General features: G+C 38.4%; 1 protein-coding gene across 4 annotated transcripts in view; it reads left to right on the forward strand.

Annotated features, from left to right (window-relative positions):
* The window catches only part of GTDC1 (glycosyltransferase like domain containing 1), a 406,950-nt gene that overhangs the window by 332,832 nt on the left and 55,718 nt on the right, over positions 1–18,400 (forward strand). For all 4 annotated transcript variants that reach the window (XM_061135437.1, XM_061135439.1, XM_061135436.1 and 1 more), the window contains one exon: positions 4,314–4,646. In XM_061135437.1, the coding sequence (XP_060991420.1) occupies positions 4,314–4,646 (333 nt within the window). The remainder of the gene's footprint in view (positions 1–4,313; positions 4,647–18,400) is intronic.

An 18,400-nucleotide genomic window follows, 5' to 3' on the forward strand; every position in this document is an offset into this window, starting at 1 on the left:
CTTACCTAAAGGACATATTCCCTTTCAGATTTAGACAATTGTCTAAATAGTTCTTTGGGTAACAATCACTCTAAATAGATTATTAAAGTAAGATATGAGAAGATATAGTCAACAAGGAAAGCATAGCATATAACCACCTTCTTTCAAGTACTGGATTATTACTTACATTATTTATTGGTATTTTGTCCAGTTCCATTATGAAGTTTCCCCAGCTATAGCATTTCCATAGGGAATTTATTCCATGAGCTAATAATTTACACCATCAGGGACTTTTTGTTGAAATTCAGCTTAAATTTTCCCATTCTTAATTTCATCTCATTACTCCTAGTTATACCCCGCTGTATCCAGATAAATAATTACACTCTTTCCTTGGAGACTCCTATTATGTACCCCTCTAGTTGTCACTTAACCAGGCTATTCATATTTAGCTCCTTTAATCTGTCCTCATAAATCAATTCTCCCATTGCCTTAATCATTATTATTGCTCTTCTAAAAACTCTCTAATTTTCAAACATATACAGTTATCAGGTGCCTCTGATGAAATCAGCTTTTGCACAGTATTTCTGTGCCCACAGACTGGTCTCCCTTTGCTGTAGATCATGTTCCATAACTTAGCAGTGTCAGTTTGCTGGTGCAGTCAGCACACAGACTCCTCTGGTCACATTCCAGAAAATCCAAATAGTCTGTCCAGTGTGCCCTGCTGCATTCAGGTTCATTTTTATTTTGTCAATTTCATAATGTTAATAAGCTGAGTTTTGGATTTCTGTCCATATTGATATTCCACATCTTCCCATGTCCTTATTCACCACTACCTATCAAGTCAGTCATTCACAACCTACGTTAAGGTGGGATTCTGTTCTTTCTTGAGAACCTTTAGGAAACATGTTGAATCAAAGCAAGCCTAGCACCTTGCCCACAGCTAAATTCCTTGTCAGTTACTGATTCCCATTGTTTACAACCTTGTAGCCAATCTCCCATCTCTTTTAATTTTTAGTTTTGCTCACATGCTGGCCAATATAAATGGATTTTTTTTAACAAGATGGGTCATGATACTGTTTTCTAAAATGAGGATATGTTGTTTCAGTGCCCATTGATTTTTTTTTAATTGTGAATCCTTTGTGCACCAAGTTTGTAATTCTTTTAAAATCCTTTTTAAGCTTGCCTTGTGCTCTTTATCTGACATAAACAAATAGGTTACTCCACTTGCTTTGTTGTTATTTTCCACATATGTACCTATGTTCTTTCTCTTACCATTTGTTCCATTTGTTTAGGAGAAGTTGAGGACATAGTCACAGTCATTTTTTTTTCCATTTGTGGTGATCGATGGAAACTTTCCTATTGATTTTTAGTTCCTTACAATCTCCTCAGTATTTTGAATTTATTTCAGTAAGAAAGTTGGTTACTTCCCTTCTTGATTTTGGATCTATGAGATCTGAAACTCTAATCTGTATATGCCCAAGTTTCTATTTTTTTTAAATAAATGCTCTAATTTTTTTATCAAAGCAGTTCTAATAAAACTGAGGTTGTGACCACTGAGTTTTTAGAGATCAGTAGATAGACGAAAAAAAAAAAAAAAATTAGTACAACATTCATTATAATTCAAGAAATTTTCTTAACCTAATTATCTAAATGAGATATTCATAGGTCTTTTTTAAAATTAAAATGTAGTTAATTTAAAATGCTGTGTTATTTTCAGGTGCACTGCAAAGTGACTCAGGTTATATGTGTGTGTGCATATATATATACACACACTTAGATTTCTTCCCATCTCTTTCATTTTAAATCAAGAATTAATGTATTATTATATCGGAGCATATCAAGGCGGTTAGCCCCATTATTTGAGTTTTATCTGTCTTTATGCAGTATCTTCCCATGTGGCTCAGCTGGTAAAGAATCTACCTGCAATGCGGGAGACCTGGGTTCGATACCTGGCTTGGGAAGATCCCCTGGAGAAGGGAAAGGCTACCCACTCCAGAATTCTGGCCTGGAGAATTTCATGGACTGTATAGTCCATGGGGTCGCAAAGAGTCAGACATGAGGAGCTTTCACTTTCACATGCGATATCTGCTTCATCTGCTTATGACAGTGCATGGGTGGTCGGCAGGTAGGTGGATTATATATATATTTAGGTGATTTTTCCTGAAAAACCTTATGAAACAAGCGCAGAGGCCCCCACATCAAGCTTCTGGAATGAACACAGCACACTACAGCCAGACTGGATTTCCAGGTCACAGCAGAACCCCCACTGTTGTATATGTTGTTCATGCGCCCTCACTTTCAGAACTAGTGATGGCCCTTGCCCACTCCACAGTGACATCCTGACCCCTCAGCTCACTTAAGCTCTAACTCTGCCTCTCCTCACCTCACTTGAAGTACATAGTCTCATCCAACTCTCTGAGGATGCATTAGATTCTGCACTTGCCATCTGAAACTGCTTTTTTATCAACACCTTTTTTCTCTTCTTCCCTCTCAACTTTGTAAGGAAGTTCAGTACATTCTCTTGAATAAGGTCCTACTTCCCCTCCACAGCAAGCTGCCTGCCAATATCACAGCTTGTGTTCTTTTTCTATTTCCATCTTGTAAGACTTTTCTGTTTCCTCGGGATCCTGCCCCCTTCCCTGGGCAAGTATCCCCAACTGAACACTCCTGAGGACACCTGCCCCATTAAAGAGAACTTGACCTTGCCTTCCCCACTCTCCTCCTCTCTGCCCCTCTCTCCCTTGTGCTCACTCCCTAACCAGCATCTAGTTTCTGCCTGGACCACCATGCCCTCAACATGAACTGTCCTGGGAGTAACCAGTAATTGACTCCCCTGTTGTTGTTTAGTCACTTAGTTGCATCTGACTCTTTGCAGCCCTTTGGACTGTAGCCTGCCAGGCTCCTCTGTTCATGGCATTTCCCAGGAAAGAATACTGGAATGGGTTGTCATTTCCCTTCTCACGGGGATCCTTCCAACCCAGGGATCAAACCTGTGTCTCCTGCATCTCCTGCATCGGCAGGCAGATGCTTTGGCACTTAGTCACCTGGGAAACCCATGGTCTACTTCATAACAAAACCAAAATCTCCCTGTTGTTTCTGGTGCTATATAGCACCTCTGTAGTGTTTTACACACATACCCTCTTTTTTTTTTTTTTTTTAACAGTTTTAAGAGCTCCTAGTACTTTTTCTACACATTCTTTAGGAGCTCTTAATTCACTTCAGTAGTGTGGTGTTACTCTCAGATTTCTTTCTGTTCTTCCAGATGTTCCTTGTTGCTTTCCTTGATTCTATGGTTCTTCTTCCCCACCTGGCCTTACATGCATGCATGTGCTTTCCGTTTCTTCATGTACTCTTCCATCCAGGGAAGGCGCCAAGTCTCTGGATAGGCCTTAGGGCCCCTGAGGACACCCTTGTTGTCTGGCCCCAGATGGCCTCTCTAGACCTTAGACTGCAGGACCTGGCCCCAGACTCTTTGGCTTGCATCTTAATCCTGGAAGTGTTCGTTCTCTTTCATCCCCTTTTCCTTTGATTGCAGGGCTCCCTCAGTCCAGAACTTCCCCTTCTCTGCCTTTCAGAATCAGTCAACTAAAATCCTCTTTAAGGCTTTGCTGATTCCCAAGTCAGAATTAATCTCTAGTTATCTCTAGTTCTCAGTGTTAAGTTAGGATGTCCATTCCTGATACACTGTGTTCTACCACTGGTTAGTTGAATTTCTCATGTCTATCTCCCTCTCTGGCTACCAGTTTCCTCGTCAGTACATGGTGAATTCCTTGGTTTCATTTTATGTAGTTGCTACTGCCAATAAGTAACAGGCATTGAACTCTGTATGGTGAAGTATGATGGGAAGAAAGGAGTGAGATGGTAGCGAAAAAAATATACTTCAAGAAATATTAGCAAGGTCAATTAAATAAAAATTGTGTACAGGCACCCAGGAGTAGAGAAGAGTCATGTGAGCAGAAATGCCCGGTGTTAATCGAGGAAGTTTTTGGCATTTTTGTAGGTTCATGAATAGGTTTGTCTTGAAAATAAACACAGGGTCATGTCATAACTGGAAAACACAAAACTACTCTTCTTTTTTATCGTATGTGCAAGGCAGATTTTATAGCCACAGAAACTCTTTGGAAACCGTTCAAAGACAGTCTAATCTAATTTCAAACTTTTGAACTTTCTCGTGATGTCTACTGCTTTTTTGCACTCTTTGTCGAATTTTTGTTATATCTTTAGTTTTTTTCCTTAGTTTTTATACACCATCATCATGTCCTTACAGAAAAGTAAAGAACAAATTTTAAATAGTATTTTCACTAAAAGTGTACTGCGTTTTCCTTTTGTAATAGATTCATGCCCAAGCACAAAGCGGCCCATTTACGGAAGATACTCAGCCTTGCAGAAAACGGTGGCACTGCTCCATCCACGGCCCTTCCTTTCCAGCAGGAGCTGAGAGGTTCTGAGAATTTATTGAAGAGTTTTGATTCAAAGTCTGGACCCTGTGATGCTGCGCAACAAGAAAGCCTGGGTTGCTCAGAAAGGCAGGAGTCATACTTGAAAACATTCAACTCCTCAGATAATTCAAGCACACATCATGGGGAACATAAACAAAATCAGTGTGGCATTTTGGCTGAAGCTGATGATCAACAAAGACCATTACATATTGTCTGGCCTCACAGGTGGTAAGTGTAAGACATACCAATTTAGTAAATTGTTGAACTGGTAATAGAAAATATACTCTGATGATTGACTTAGTAATCTGTTGTCCTGATAGCTTTAGAAAAAGATCATTTCGAGGGGGTGCCAAGATGGCAGCACTCAGAGTCTTTTTATTCATGCTTGTATACTTAGGTTAAATTTGAATCACGTACAATGCCTTGCAGTGACTTGTTCAACAGTAGCAGTTTGGTACTTCTAGGAAACCAAACCTCATTCAAGAAGTTTCAAAGTATAAAAATAGGATTCCATGTTTTTTATATATTCTGTTACCACAACACTATATCTTCACATTGCTAACAAAGTATTACCATTAAAACAAAACCAATTTCCGTTATTTACTAATTTGACCAGTTTCAACTAGATGCCTTTATTTCACTTATCACAAAATATGTCAGTACACATAAAACTGTTTTCCTTCTCTCCAATGCCTCTGCATTGTGCTAAGGAAAATGCTTTCCAATAGAGTCTTTTCTAAACAGGAAAATCAACTGCAGTGTGTAATCGCACCAAATATAAACTCATAAACTTAACCCTGGCTCCTATAAATTAGGATTTAAAGAGGTAAAATGTCCTGATAATCTTCTGGTATTAGGCATAAACATTTTAATCTAGTTTTTATTCCTCCCAGTTAGTTTAATCTGCATGTGGCCTGATTAGAGTTCACTTCCCCTACAGATTATGGTCTCTTTATTGCAGAGATGCTGGGCTGATCATTAGGTCCGATTTTCCAAGAGCAACTGTTTACAGGTGAAGTAATAAGCAGACCACACCGGCCGGGCAAAGCGCCTTTGCTGGGGATTTGACTTCCAGCACATTAAAACTCCAGAAGCTCTCCCTGTAGATCTGCAGCATCTGGTACCTAAAGGGCTTTTCATCTTTGACTCTAAATGTATGAACGTAAAATTTGGGGATTGAAAGTTAATGGGGAATGTGGTTTTGAATTTGTCTGTTCAACCTCACACTTCCAGCATAGCCTTTCTAAGGGAGTTTTAACATTTATGTTTAAATCATGTTTTATTTAGAATGTGACCTTGTTCGTTTCCTTTTGTATTATTTTAAAATGCAGTGAATCTCGATGAGATTAACCTGTTTCAAGGTAAGGTAGATCTCATGGACTCCCTCCTGAAAAGTGTTTCTTTTGGTTCTACTAACCTTGGGTTGTCTCTGAAGTAATATTTATTACGAGAAAATCGGTTTACAAAGTTTGGTTCTGGGTTATCATACAACTGCACAATTAAATAATTGGTAGACTCCTAGTGCAAAATAGCATCCTGATTGGGGGTGGGGGAGGGTGAGAACCACATTATCCAATACTTTGTGCAAAATCAGACAGAGCTGTGTTAATAAAATTAACAATATTAAATTGAATAATTCCCTCTCTTCCTTTGTATATTTTTGCTTTAATTTAATTGCCTAAAGTAGTTGCTTAAAGAGACGCGGCATTATGTTTGTGTGCATTCTTATTGTTAAAGCTAAATTATTTTTAATTTGGAGAAGAGGGGAAAAAAGCCGCATCAGCAAGAGTAAATGCCAAAATATAAAAGTAACACATTCATCCTTACGGGTAATATAGTAGAACATTGGAAACTTGGAGGTTGCCAGACACATAGCTAACATTAGGGCTAATTTTGAAAATCTAGCGTGCAGTCAATTTTACTGATGCCTGGGGACATACAAGGTAGAAGCTGACAAGAGAACTAATTTTGTTTGGGTTATTTACTGCTATGCATCATCCGCGGGTTCCCGCCTGACACACAGCTATATGAAGGGGGATATTATCACACACTAAAAATTTATGTTGACATTCGATATTTGTTCAATATGTCAGCAGTATTACTTTCATAATCAAAAGAGTAAGAAAAAGAGAAAAGAAAAGCACTTTATGCTCATATAGATATATCTTTTTAATAACCGTCTATAAGGTTAATATAGTTTACCTTTGAGAGTATACAATGAAAACAAGCAGGGTTAGGAGGGGAAATGACAGAAAGCATCAACCCGAGCTGTTTGTTTGCCATTACCTAAGCGAGCCATGTCAGCTCTCTGGCCCGCGTCTGATAGCTATTTGTTGTACAGAGAGCACAGCATAAAAAAAATATCAAACTCTTAATACTATTGTGTGCCCATAACCATCTGTCACTGCTAGCCTGGAGATGAGAGGAAGATTACGAGGAATAAACACTGAGCCGCCGAGCATTGGTAAAGCCTTCGGGCAAAAAACTCTTGTGGGGACATCAAAGACATTCTAATTCCGAGGCAGTCAAGGATTACTCTGTGTAACCTGTGCTGACAACAGATAAATGACTGGCAATATTGTGCCAGGGCTGTTGGGTCCTGCATGGAGTACTGATGATGATGATGATGATCTTATCTTGCAGAATGGACTCTGCTGGGATAATTTTATGATAAAACACTTTTTTCAAATGCCACTGGGTCTAGGCAGACATTTACTAGCTACAGGGGTAGCAATCAGTTTCTTCAAAATTTACTGTTCTAAGCCCATTAGAGTTCCAACGCAGCAAGACTCTTCAATGAGAATCTAAAACGCCTATATTTTCTTTAGGAGAATATATGCAAATGTTGCAAGCTGAACTCCTACCCTTTAGTGGTAGATGCTTTATCATCTGATTTATGTAAATTTGCTCATAAAAATACAGTTTATTTTTAATTGGTGAATATGAATTAGAAAATTAAAATTCTGGTTCAGCCTACATCAGACATCCCCAGTTACAAGCACACATTTATTTAGACCTCTTATCACGTGGGTAGAAATCATATCATTGTCCAGTCAATACGAACTGTATTCTAAAGGCAACCATTGTTTCTACTAGAAATGACCAGGGTTGTGTTTCTTGCTCGGGCCTCTTCGTTTGAGCCTGCCCATTTGGCACTTCACAGGTTCCTGTCAGCATCATGAGCTACTTCAACTACGTGCTTGAGGTGGGATGTTTTCTTTAGGGTATCCTGCAGAATGCTCTCCAGTCTGTTGCGTTTTTGCCTTAGCCACACATGTTTTCCAGAGAGAAGGTGTTTTGGAATAAGAGAATGCATTGATGATTGCCTCCCCTGTAAACATAAAGGAGAAATGGATGCTGGAGAGAGCAACAAAATTCTTAAAGCCTGTCATTACTTTGCCTGACAAAACAAAAATAACACCCTATCCTTATCATAAAAAATATGCCCATGAAATCATGCAGTTGCAGTAGCCAACTCTCAACACGAAGGGATGCTGACCTCATTGTGTTAGTTCAACGCTGGGATCATGAATGGTCTAAAATATAGTGTTAGCCTCTAACATATCTTGTACTAAGTCAACCAAATGTAGAGTCGGCTTGCTAGGATATGTATCAAAATCAAAAGTGACATTTTCTCAAAGATACATTCTGGCTTTAAATCTGTGTTAAAATGTCTGTGCATGAGAACAGGCCCTTAAATGCAATGCTTGCCCCCTCTCTTCATTCTTTCTGAATCTGAGCTTGTCAAGGATTATAGTGTGCAACCTCTGCTGACAGTAGATAAATAACTGACAGTATTTTAGCAGAGTTGCTGGGTTCTCTGCAGAGTAATTTGTTTTCTCCTTTCTACCCAGTCTTTAATGTTTTGTTATAAACATCTATAGCAAGGCACGGTTAATAGAAATGACTTATAGAGAAAGACCTGTAAAAAATAGACTGCATTGGCAAAAGTCTTTTTTTTTTTTAACTGTTTTCTTTCCATATATTATACAAATATTATAATATTGTACCAGGTTCCAACATTTATGTAAATGTTCTTTTTATTATAATGGGCACAAAAGAGACACTGCTGGAGGAACAGAAAAAACAAATTTACAAGACATTGAAAGATAGCACTCCTGAGATGGTGGTTCTCAAACTCTGATCACAAGACCCCTTCACATTCTTAAAAATTATTGGGACCCCAGGCTTCCCTGATGGTCCAGTGGTTAAGATTCCACCTTGCAATGCAAGGGACACCAGTTCGATCCCTGGTCCAGAAAGATCCCACATGCCATGAAGCAACTACACCCGTGCATCACAACTGCTGAAGCCCACACCTAGAGCCTGTGCTCTGCAACTAAAGAATCCACCACAGTGAGCAGCCTACATGCCGCAGCAAAGAGTAGCCCCTGCTCACCGCAACTAGGGAAAAACCAGATGCAGCAGTGAAGACCCAGAGCAGCCAAAAAATAAATAAATAAATCTTCTTTAAAAAATTATTGGAACACCAAAGATTTTTGTTTGTTGAGCTTAGACCAACCAATAGTTACTAAATTAGAAATTAAAATTAGGGGGAAAGTTTTAAAATTGACATTGTGTCATTTAAAAGTAACAAAGAGCCAAATACATGTTAACATAAATAATGTATTTTTAGGGAAGTAACTATATTTTACAAAATAATAAAAAAAAAAAAAACAGTGAAAAGAGTGAGATTATTTAACATTTTTGTAAATTTGTAACATCTGTCCAAATAGAAAAAAGATAAATTCTTTATATTTGCTTAGGCATTTAACTGCTGCAATCAAAAAATTGATGCTTTTGAACTGTGGTGTTGGAGAAGACTCTTGAGAGTCCCTTGGACTGCAAGGAGATCCAACCAGTCCATCCTGAAGGAGATCAGTCCTGGGTGTTCATTGGAAGGACTGATGCTGAAGCTGAAACTCCAATACTTTGGCCACCTCATGTGAAGAGTTGACTCATTGGAAAAGACCCTGATGCTGGGAGGGATTGGGGGCAGGAGGAGAAGGGGACGACAAAGGATGAGATGGCTGGATGGCATCACTGATTCGATGGACATGAGTTTGAGTAAACTCTGGGAGTTGGTGATGGACAGGGAGGCCTGGCATGCTGCGATTCATGTGGTCGCAAAGAGTTGGACACAATTGTGTGACTGAACTGAACTGAACTGAACAGAATATGTTGTTTTGGTGGAGGTTTATGCAGAAAATTCTTCTCACAAAGAGATTTGGCAAAGGATAGAGTGTTTTAATGACCTATTCAGATTATTGTAGATATTCTTTTTCTGCCACTATACCTGAACTTGACAAGTAGGAGACTCTTAGAGGTTAGTCTGAAACCACTCAGTGACTCTTCATGCTCTGTCACTTGCTGTTTAAATGGATTTTATAGCATCCTATGGGGCTTCCCAGGTGGCACTAGTGGTAAAGAGCCCACCTGCCAATGCAAGAGACATAAGATACGCAGGTTTGATCCCTGGGTTGGAAAGATCCCCTGGAGAAGGGTATGGCAACCCATCCAGTATTCTTGCCTAGAGAATCCCATGGACAGAGGAGCCTGGCAGACTATAGCCCGTAGGGTCTCAGAGAGTTGGATACAACTGAAGTGACTTAGCATGTATGCATGTGGCATCCTGTATTGGTTACTTGGAAAATGCAGGTTCATTGAATTATGCAGCTCTTCCAAGTACTGACACAATTCCTTATTTCAAAGAATCACATTGTTAATATCGCCACTGGTATCAGAAGAATTTTGGATTCTTAGAAAGTTGTGACGCTCACTATGTAGGTACAATTTTCCCCAAAATTCTACTTTTTAATTGAAAACTTGAATTTATCATTGTAACAAATGTTATCAATTGCTTACCTTGAAGTGACAGGTTCACATGGCTCATATCTGAGAAAATGTCTTCCAGATAACCAAGTCCAATCAACCATGGTTTGTCTATTCATTGTTCTTTTAAGTAAAATTGGCATTTCATTAAAAAAAAAAAAAAAGCTGCTACTTGAGCCCTCAACTCAATCATATAAATAATTTCCCTTTTTTATATGAGTGTACCTTGGTATGAAGATTCTTGAGAGTCCATTGGACTGCAAGGAGATCCAACCAGTCTATCCTAAAGGAGATCAGTCCTGGGTGTTCATTAGAAGGACTGAGGTTGACGCTGAAACGCCAGTTCTTTGGCCACCTGATGCAGAGAGCTGACTCATTTGAAAAGACCCTGATGCTCGGAAGGATTGAAGGCAAGAGGAGAAGGGACGACAGAGGATGAGATGGTTGGATGGCATCACTGACTCAATGGACATGAGTTTGAGTAAATTCTGGGAGTTGGTGATGGACAGGAAGGCCTGGTGTGCTGCAGTCCATGGGGTGGCTAAGAGTCCGACATGACTGAATGACTGAACTGAGCTGAACCGAACCTTGTTATACAAAGGTGCTTTATGGGTATTTCCAATTTTATCACACAGAATATTAAAAGAAGTATCTTGAAAAGATGAAATTTAATAAAATTAATGATTTTAATTCCTCTTCAAGGGAATTTTTGAGTGAAACTGATGTTTTGCTCTCTTTTCCTGCAAACGCAGTTGGTTAAAAATACAGTGACTGGGAAACCAACACAATATTGTAAAGCAATTATCCTTCGATTAAAAATAAATTTTTAACAACTCAACATTCAAAAACTGAAAAACAAAAAAGTTACAGTGACTGGGGGACTATACTGGTGCTCCATTGGTTAAGAACACTTCTTTCAGTGCAGGGGATGTGGATTCAATCCCTGGTTGAGAAACTAAGAACCCACATGTGAGGGGGCATCTAAGCCCAAACGCGGCAGCTCCTGAGCCCACGCACCACAAACAGAGAAGCCCACGTGCCACAACTAAGACCCAACACAGCCAAATAAATACTAAAAAAGAGAGAATACAGTGACTGATGGTTCAGTTTAGTGCCATTGCCCTGAATCATGCTAAGGCATCCGCTCTTTACCTGTCAGTGCATTTTTAGTATCACAGCAATGTCAAGACAGTGAAAAAGGCAAATTACATCTTAGTATTTTTATGAAAATAGCTTGACTTTGCAGACTCCATTAAAGGGTCTTGAATTCACAGACTACCCTTTGAGAACCACTGTCAAATGGAATTGATAGTGATGTATGTCTGGCATCAGTCATTGGAACTGCCTCACTTCTAGTTCTCATAGACTAATTTTTCTTGCCCTAGATGTTAATATATTAATGTTAATATGTTAATATTAACATCTAGGTTTAGCAGTTGATAGCAAACAAGTGTTGGTGATATATAAGAAAATTTTCTCAAACAGAATTTTTCTCAATGTGGGCTCAAGAATTAGGAAGCCATGAGAGAGTTCTTGGATATAAGAAGTTCCGTTTTGATCCTGAAGCCTCCGTGAGTAGTTCATAACTGGGTATGTTCTAGTCGAGGAAGGTGAAGCAGGAGTGTCCTGTGATGGCAGGTGAGGAGTTTGAAATTGTTAGAGTAGCAATTGTTGTAAGTCCCACCATGACCTTGTCACTTGGAAAGTGGGGACATTGTCTGAGCTTTTTATTTAAAGCAAAATGATTCTTATGAGCCATATGATATTTGCCATATTTTCCATAAAGTAATGATAAAACAAATTTATGCAATGTTGATAATGGTTAAATATGTAAATTTGGAAAGGAAAAGGCCCAGTCATTAAGAAATAAAAGCAGGTTGGAAGCATACTTAGGTAAATCATGTGCTATAACATTGAAAGAATTTGACAACATTACATTTTTTGTAATTTGGGAGATTTCTAACTGAAGACAGATGATTGATATAAAATAGAAAATGATGCTTTATTACTTGAGAGTAAAATAAATTACTTTTTTCACTATTTAATTCTCTGAGGTTTAAAAATACAGTATTACAAACAAAATTAAAGACCGTCTTCTCAAAGGATTTGTATTGGTGGATCGGATATTATGCTTTCCAACCCAAGGTAAATTATCCTGGTTTTCTTGTTGCTCAGATAGCTTGAGAAGAGTCTGGTAAGTAGATTGCTTTAAATCTTTCGGGTTTACAGGTCATCAGAATATTTAGAATAGAATGCTTTTGATGGAACATCTTCAGGTGCTACAGCAGAATGTGATCAGAGAGACAAAATGCCGACTTTTGGATACCGATGTTCTTTGTTCTATTTCCGTGTTACGTTGAAATCTGTTTTTCTAAGGGAGAAATGATCCTCACAGAATTATAGTTCTGGAAAAGATGGTCACATGGTCTGGCCATCTGCCTTTCTGCACACTCTACCAAGCTTTCTCAGACCTGTGAGAATCCATTTTACTTGTCTTAATCTCTAAAAAGATGTTTCCATACATGCTTTCCAGGAGCACTGTTATTTCTCAGTTGTGTGTGTGTGTGTGTGCTCAGCCATGTCCAACTCTTTGTGACCCCATGGACTGTAGCCTGCCAGGCTCCTCTGTCCATGGCATTTTCCAGGCAAGAATACTTGAGTGAGTTGCCACTTTCTACTCTAGGGAATCTTCTTAGTTAAATATCCTTAACAAAAGAAATATCGGCATTATAGCTAGTTACTGTAAGTAAACTAGTTTAAGATTGACTAGGAATAATGAGTACCCGCCCGTTGAATGGGATTGTCTATCTGCCCTTTGAATGGGATTTTTTAACCAGTTCTGTATTTATCCATCAACTGGACAACCAAAGTTCATGTGAATAATAACGATCTTTCTGGTTGATTATAGCTATTCCCAATTCAGTGACAAGTTTTCTTATGTTATATGTCTCTGCCTAGAAGAGTTTGTCTTGTTGTCTGTTTTTGTCTTTAAAGAATTTCAAGTGAACTCTGGTATTTTAGAAACAAAAATCTCCCTAGAGAATTTTGCTAGAATCATTAAAAAGTTATAATGAAATACCTGGCTTAAATGATTATGTGTTACAACACCGAATAGTTTTGTCTCCTAACAGTACTATCAGATGTGTCTCTGGGAGCCTAGTCTAGGATTCTTAACTAGTAGGCAAATAAATACTGGGAAATTCATGGCCAAAAAAATAGCCTTACAAAATCCTCATTTATAATTTCCAAAATTCTATTCATAGATCCCTTGCTAAGTAAATTTCAAATTGAGCATATGAAAATGATAACAGATTCAACATTTAGTTTCTCACTGCCTCTTGGGCTGTTTTTAACTTTCTTAAACAGTTCAGTTCAGTTCAGTTCAGTCACTCAGTTGTGTCCGACTCTTTGCCACCCCATGACCCGCAGCATGCCAGACCTCCCTGTTCATCACCAACTGCCAGAGTCTACCCAAACCCATGTCCATTGAGTCGGTGATGCCATCCAACCATCTCATCCTCTGTTGTCCCCTTCTCCTCCTGCCTTCAGTCTTTTCCAGCATCAGCTGGCCAAAGTATTGGAATTTCAGCTTCAGCATCAGTCCTTCCAATGAACACCCAGTACTGATCTCCTTTAGGATGGACTGGTTGGATCTCCTTGCAGTCCAAGGGACTCTCAAGAGTTTTCTCCAACACCACAGTTCAAAAGCATCAATTCTTTGGCGCTCAGCTTTCTTTATAGTCCAACTCTCATATTCATACATGACTACTGGAAAAACCATAGCCTTGACTAGACAGACCTCTGTTGACAAAGTAATGTCTCTGCTTTTTAATATGCTGTCTAGGTTGGTCATAACTTTCCTTCCAAAGAGTAAGTGTCTTTTAATTTCATGGCTGCAGTCACCATCTGCAGTGATTTTGGAGCCCAGAAAAATAGAGTCTGTCACTGTTTTCCATTGTTTCCCCATCTATTTGCCATGAAGTGATAGGACCAGATGCCATGATCTTAGTTTTCTGAATGTTGAGCTTTAAGCCAACTTTTTCCCTCTCCTCTTCACTTTCATCAAGAGGCTCTTTAGTTCTTCACTTTCTGCCAAGGGTGGTATCATCTGCATATCTGAGGTTATTGATATTTCTCCCGGCAGTCTTGATTCCAGCTTGTGCTTCCTCCAGCCCAACGTTCCTCATGATGTATTCTGCATATAAGTTAAATAAGCAGGGTGACAATATACAGCCTTGATGTACTCCTTCTATTTGGAACCAGTGTGTTGTTCCATGTTCAGTTCTAACTGTTGCTTCCTGACCTTACATACTATGTCAGCATAAAGAACTTCCACTTATAGTCATTACTGTCTAGGTGGTGTTATCTCTAGAATACCATAAACTAAAGCTCTGGTTACCATTTCCTGCCTAACAAGGTTACATTGTTTAAACTTGACTCATTACTTAAACATACTAATTGCTGCACAAGATGCTATTTGATTGTGGTATGTTTATGACAGTCATCTTCACCTGCTCAAGGCTCATATCTGCCTTTGCTTCCCTCTATCACAATCTTTTTGATGAAATTCTTATACCAAACTTATTTACTTAGACCCACAAGTCAGGGGTGAGTAAATTATGAAGTAGATAGCTGGATGATACAGATATATGGATGGATGAGTGGGTGAGTAGATGGGTAGGTATGTAGTTAGATTATTTCTTTGTTACACATATTTGTGTCTTATATATGACTTGTGTGAGTTTATTTTTTTCTTAAATTAAATTAAATATATTTTTCCTTTCCTTTCTCCAAATTGACATGGCTTCTTTTTATTCAGCCCACTGTTTCCTCCCCCATTCTGGATTAATATCTTTCGTGTTGCTCTTTAGAGATGCCCTGGAATCCTCTGCCTTCCTTGGACATTTGCCTTGATTTAGGTTCGCCTGATTGTGAATTTCCATGCAGCAATAGCACTGTGCAATCCACTGCGCCACTTAAGTGTGTAACAGAGCTTTGCACTTTTCACACTGCCTCCTAGCCCAACTCATTTCACCTTGTAAATGATGTCGTTTTAGATCCTCAGGTCCTCCAGGACAGAAACATAAACTTTTTGCTTGTTTCTTTGTTTGTTTGGGGAGACCTTTTCAATGGTATCTAGCCGGAATACCTGGCACGTAGGAGACTTAGTTGATGTTACTGAATGTTGATGGTGATGAATTAGAAAGTAACTCTTTGATGATTGACTCTTACTTGCTCATTTGGCCCAGTTGAGGACAAGTGTCTCATCCTGGCAAGAAAGAGGAAGTAGATGAACTGAGGGACAGGTGGAGATCGCCATGATATCAGCATTACTTTTACGAAGCATGCTTTCATTTGTTCTGGTTTAGGTTTTTAAATGAGATGCCATTGTAGGAGTTGTAAATGTGATTCCTTCAGAGTTTTGTTAACTTTTAACAGAGGAGTAGTATAAAAAAGTGAACTGATGGGTTTTTGGAAGAAAGTTTCAAAGTGGCCAAAACCAAAGTAATTTCTTACTTATTATCAAAAAATAAATCTGGAAAGAGAGATCCTTATAAATTATTTTTTCACCTATCCCTCTGGCATAATCCAGATGTGTAAATCATGTAAATATAATCCATTGAAGTAACTTTCTAAATTTCTGTTTACAATCTCAAGTGAATGAGATTCAATAGCTTTAGATTACTCAGACTAAGGTTCAGTGACCAGATTTTTATTTCTTTTTTATAAACTCAATCACACCAAAGAATTCCAAGGTAGAATAGCAATAACTATTATAAATTATGTAAGGTTTTTTCCCCTTGTATCATCTTTATTGGCTATGCAGCTAATTAGCTATTTCAGCAGTATTCAGGCTAGCATCGTTTGTTGGTTAAACAAAAGAGGGAGAAATTTCAGAAACACAAAGAGATGAAATGTTTGAGATTTGTTCTTGCTCAGATGTGTACCTCAGAGTGCCTATCTCCTGTTGAAGGAAATAATTTATCGTGATCTTAGTCAAAAGCATTTCTCTCTTTGCTGTCCTCCTTTATTAATTTAGATATGTTTCTAAGATGAGAAATGATGTTACTTCTAATTATGGTTACATGTAGTTAATTTCCTTCTTTTTTCCTAAGCTTGGTGTGAAAGGCAGTTTCCTCCAAAAGAGGAAGGTGGGGGGAGCTGGTTACTGGGAGGGGAGAATACTGATAGAGCTGATCTTCCTGTTGCCTTAGCAACAGATTTATTTATTAGGGGTTGAAATGACATGAGTTAATATACCGCATACCTGCTGATCGGCCATCTCCCCTATTTCAGCTGCAGTTGACAATTAAGTCCTGGACAGCTACAGCCAGGGGTTAATGTTCCTCATTAGGAGAACTAGGTCATTACTGGGAAATCAAGGCACTTAAGGCAGCATGGGTAAAATACAAAATTCAGCATCTAGAGGAGTGAGGCTTTTTTATGTTAATTAACCTTATTTTCCTAGGTTTAAAAAAAAATCTTATATGCACATGACAGTGGATCAATTAATTGAAAAAAAAAAGGAGCTAGTTTACTTTATTCTCTGACTTGTCTTCATTTCCTTTGCAAGGATTTCATTATTTTATGGAAAATTCTTATGTCTATATGATGAGTAAAAAGGGTATTAAAATTAAGAAGGGAATCATCATGGAAATCAGCTTTACCACAAGGGAATGAGCAAATAAAAGCCTTGGAAATGAAAATAAATAAGCTTTGCTAATACCTCACCTAAGGAGCAGCATATAAGCCCATCAGAGCTGGGAGATATTTAGAGGTACTTCTTTGCTTCTTTATTAAGCAGTTACATAGTTATTTGACCTTCAGAAACTGAAACTTTGGGAAAGTGATTCCAAGTGGTTTGTAAATATTCTATTTGCAGAAAGCTGTATAGCAGTTTAACAAACAGTAACTTTCCAGTTCATAATTGGCTTTTTTTTAATACCAATAAAATTAGATACATTAGTCGAAAATTTTTATTAAAATGTCTGAGTGGGTGTTTTTTTCACTTGATAAATTCATAAATAATGTATCAAGCCCCTTCTGAAAGCTTTGTTGTCTTATTTCTTTAAAGAGCCTTTATATTGAAAGTGGGGTATTTACAGAGTAGAAAAAGATTTATTGCCCAGAATCCTATTTTGTCTTCATTGCTGTATTGCCTCCATTGAAATCAGATCTTTTCAGTTCTTTGACTTCTGGTAACTTTCTCTGTGGGATATAGACAAAGCAAAAAATTGTTCTTAGCATCAATATCCCCTAAAATACTCTGTCCCTTCAACATCAAAATCATTTTGGTTCTCCTCCCTCTATTCGTGTACTGGAAACCGTCCCTATCAACGTGAAAATAATGGATTGACTTCTAGAAACTTAGTTTAGAACTTTTGGCATTTCTCCCCCATCAGGAAAAAAAAAAAAAGTACAATCTCCTTTAATTGATTATCTCCTGTGATTCAGTATATATTTTTACCTCCTCCTCCTCCAAAGTGTTTTCCTGTAATATAAGTGAAACTGGGCCCACACATACTTCTTTAGAAAATCCCATTCTAGTAAACCTCTGTTAGTAGCATGTAGATTGCCACTTATCTTTTGATTTAGCATAAAATTACTGCTTTAGGTGGCACCTCTCAAGGCTCCTTCCTTCAGTCAAATATTTCCACTCTGAAATTAGACACAATCCTTACACAACTGCTTCTTTCACCTGCTCTGGCCAGTTCTTGGTTTTAACAAGAACTCTTTAAAGGAGAAATCGGTTCCCCAGCTTCAGAATTGCAACGCGAGAGCCAGAGTTCTAGAATGAGGCAGTATGGAAGAGCTGGTTAGCTTTTCTCCAAAATGTCTTTATCTTTTGGAGGGGGTACAGTTGGACCACATTTTCTAGCTTCCACCACAGTTTGGTATGTCTGCATAACTGGTCTTAGCCAGGAAACATAAGCAGATGTGATGTGGACCACTTCCAGGCCTGGACTATAAAAATGTCCTAACATACCACCACATTCTGTTTCTTGTTGGAAAGGCAGACATGGAAGGCACTTGTTAAAGTTGATAGTGACTCTTTTGACTTGGGTCATTGGATTGACCCCTAATGAAAAGGGCTGCCCTTTTGATCTGCCCACTTGCCTATTATTTTGACATGCCCTATTATACATTTT

This window comes from Dama dama, chromosome 33 (assembly GCF_033118175.1).
Source record: "Dama dama isolate Ldn47 chromosome 33, ASM3311817v1, whole genome shotgun sequence".
In the NCBI taxonomy this organism is placed as follows: domain Eukaryota; kingdom Metazoa; phylum Chordata; class Mammalia; order Artiodactyla; family Cervidae; genus Dama; species Dama dama.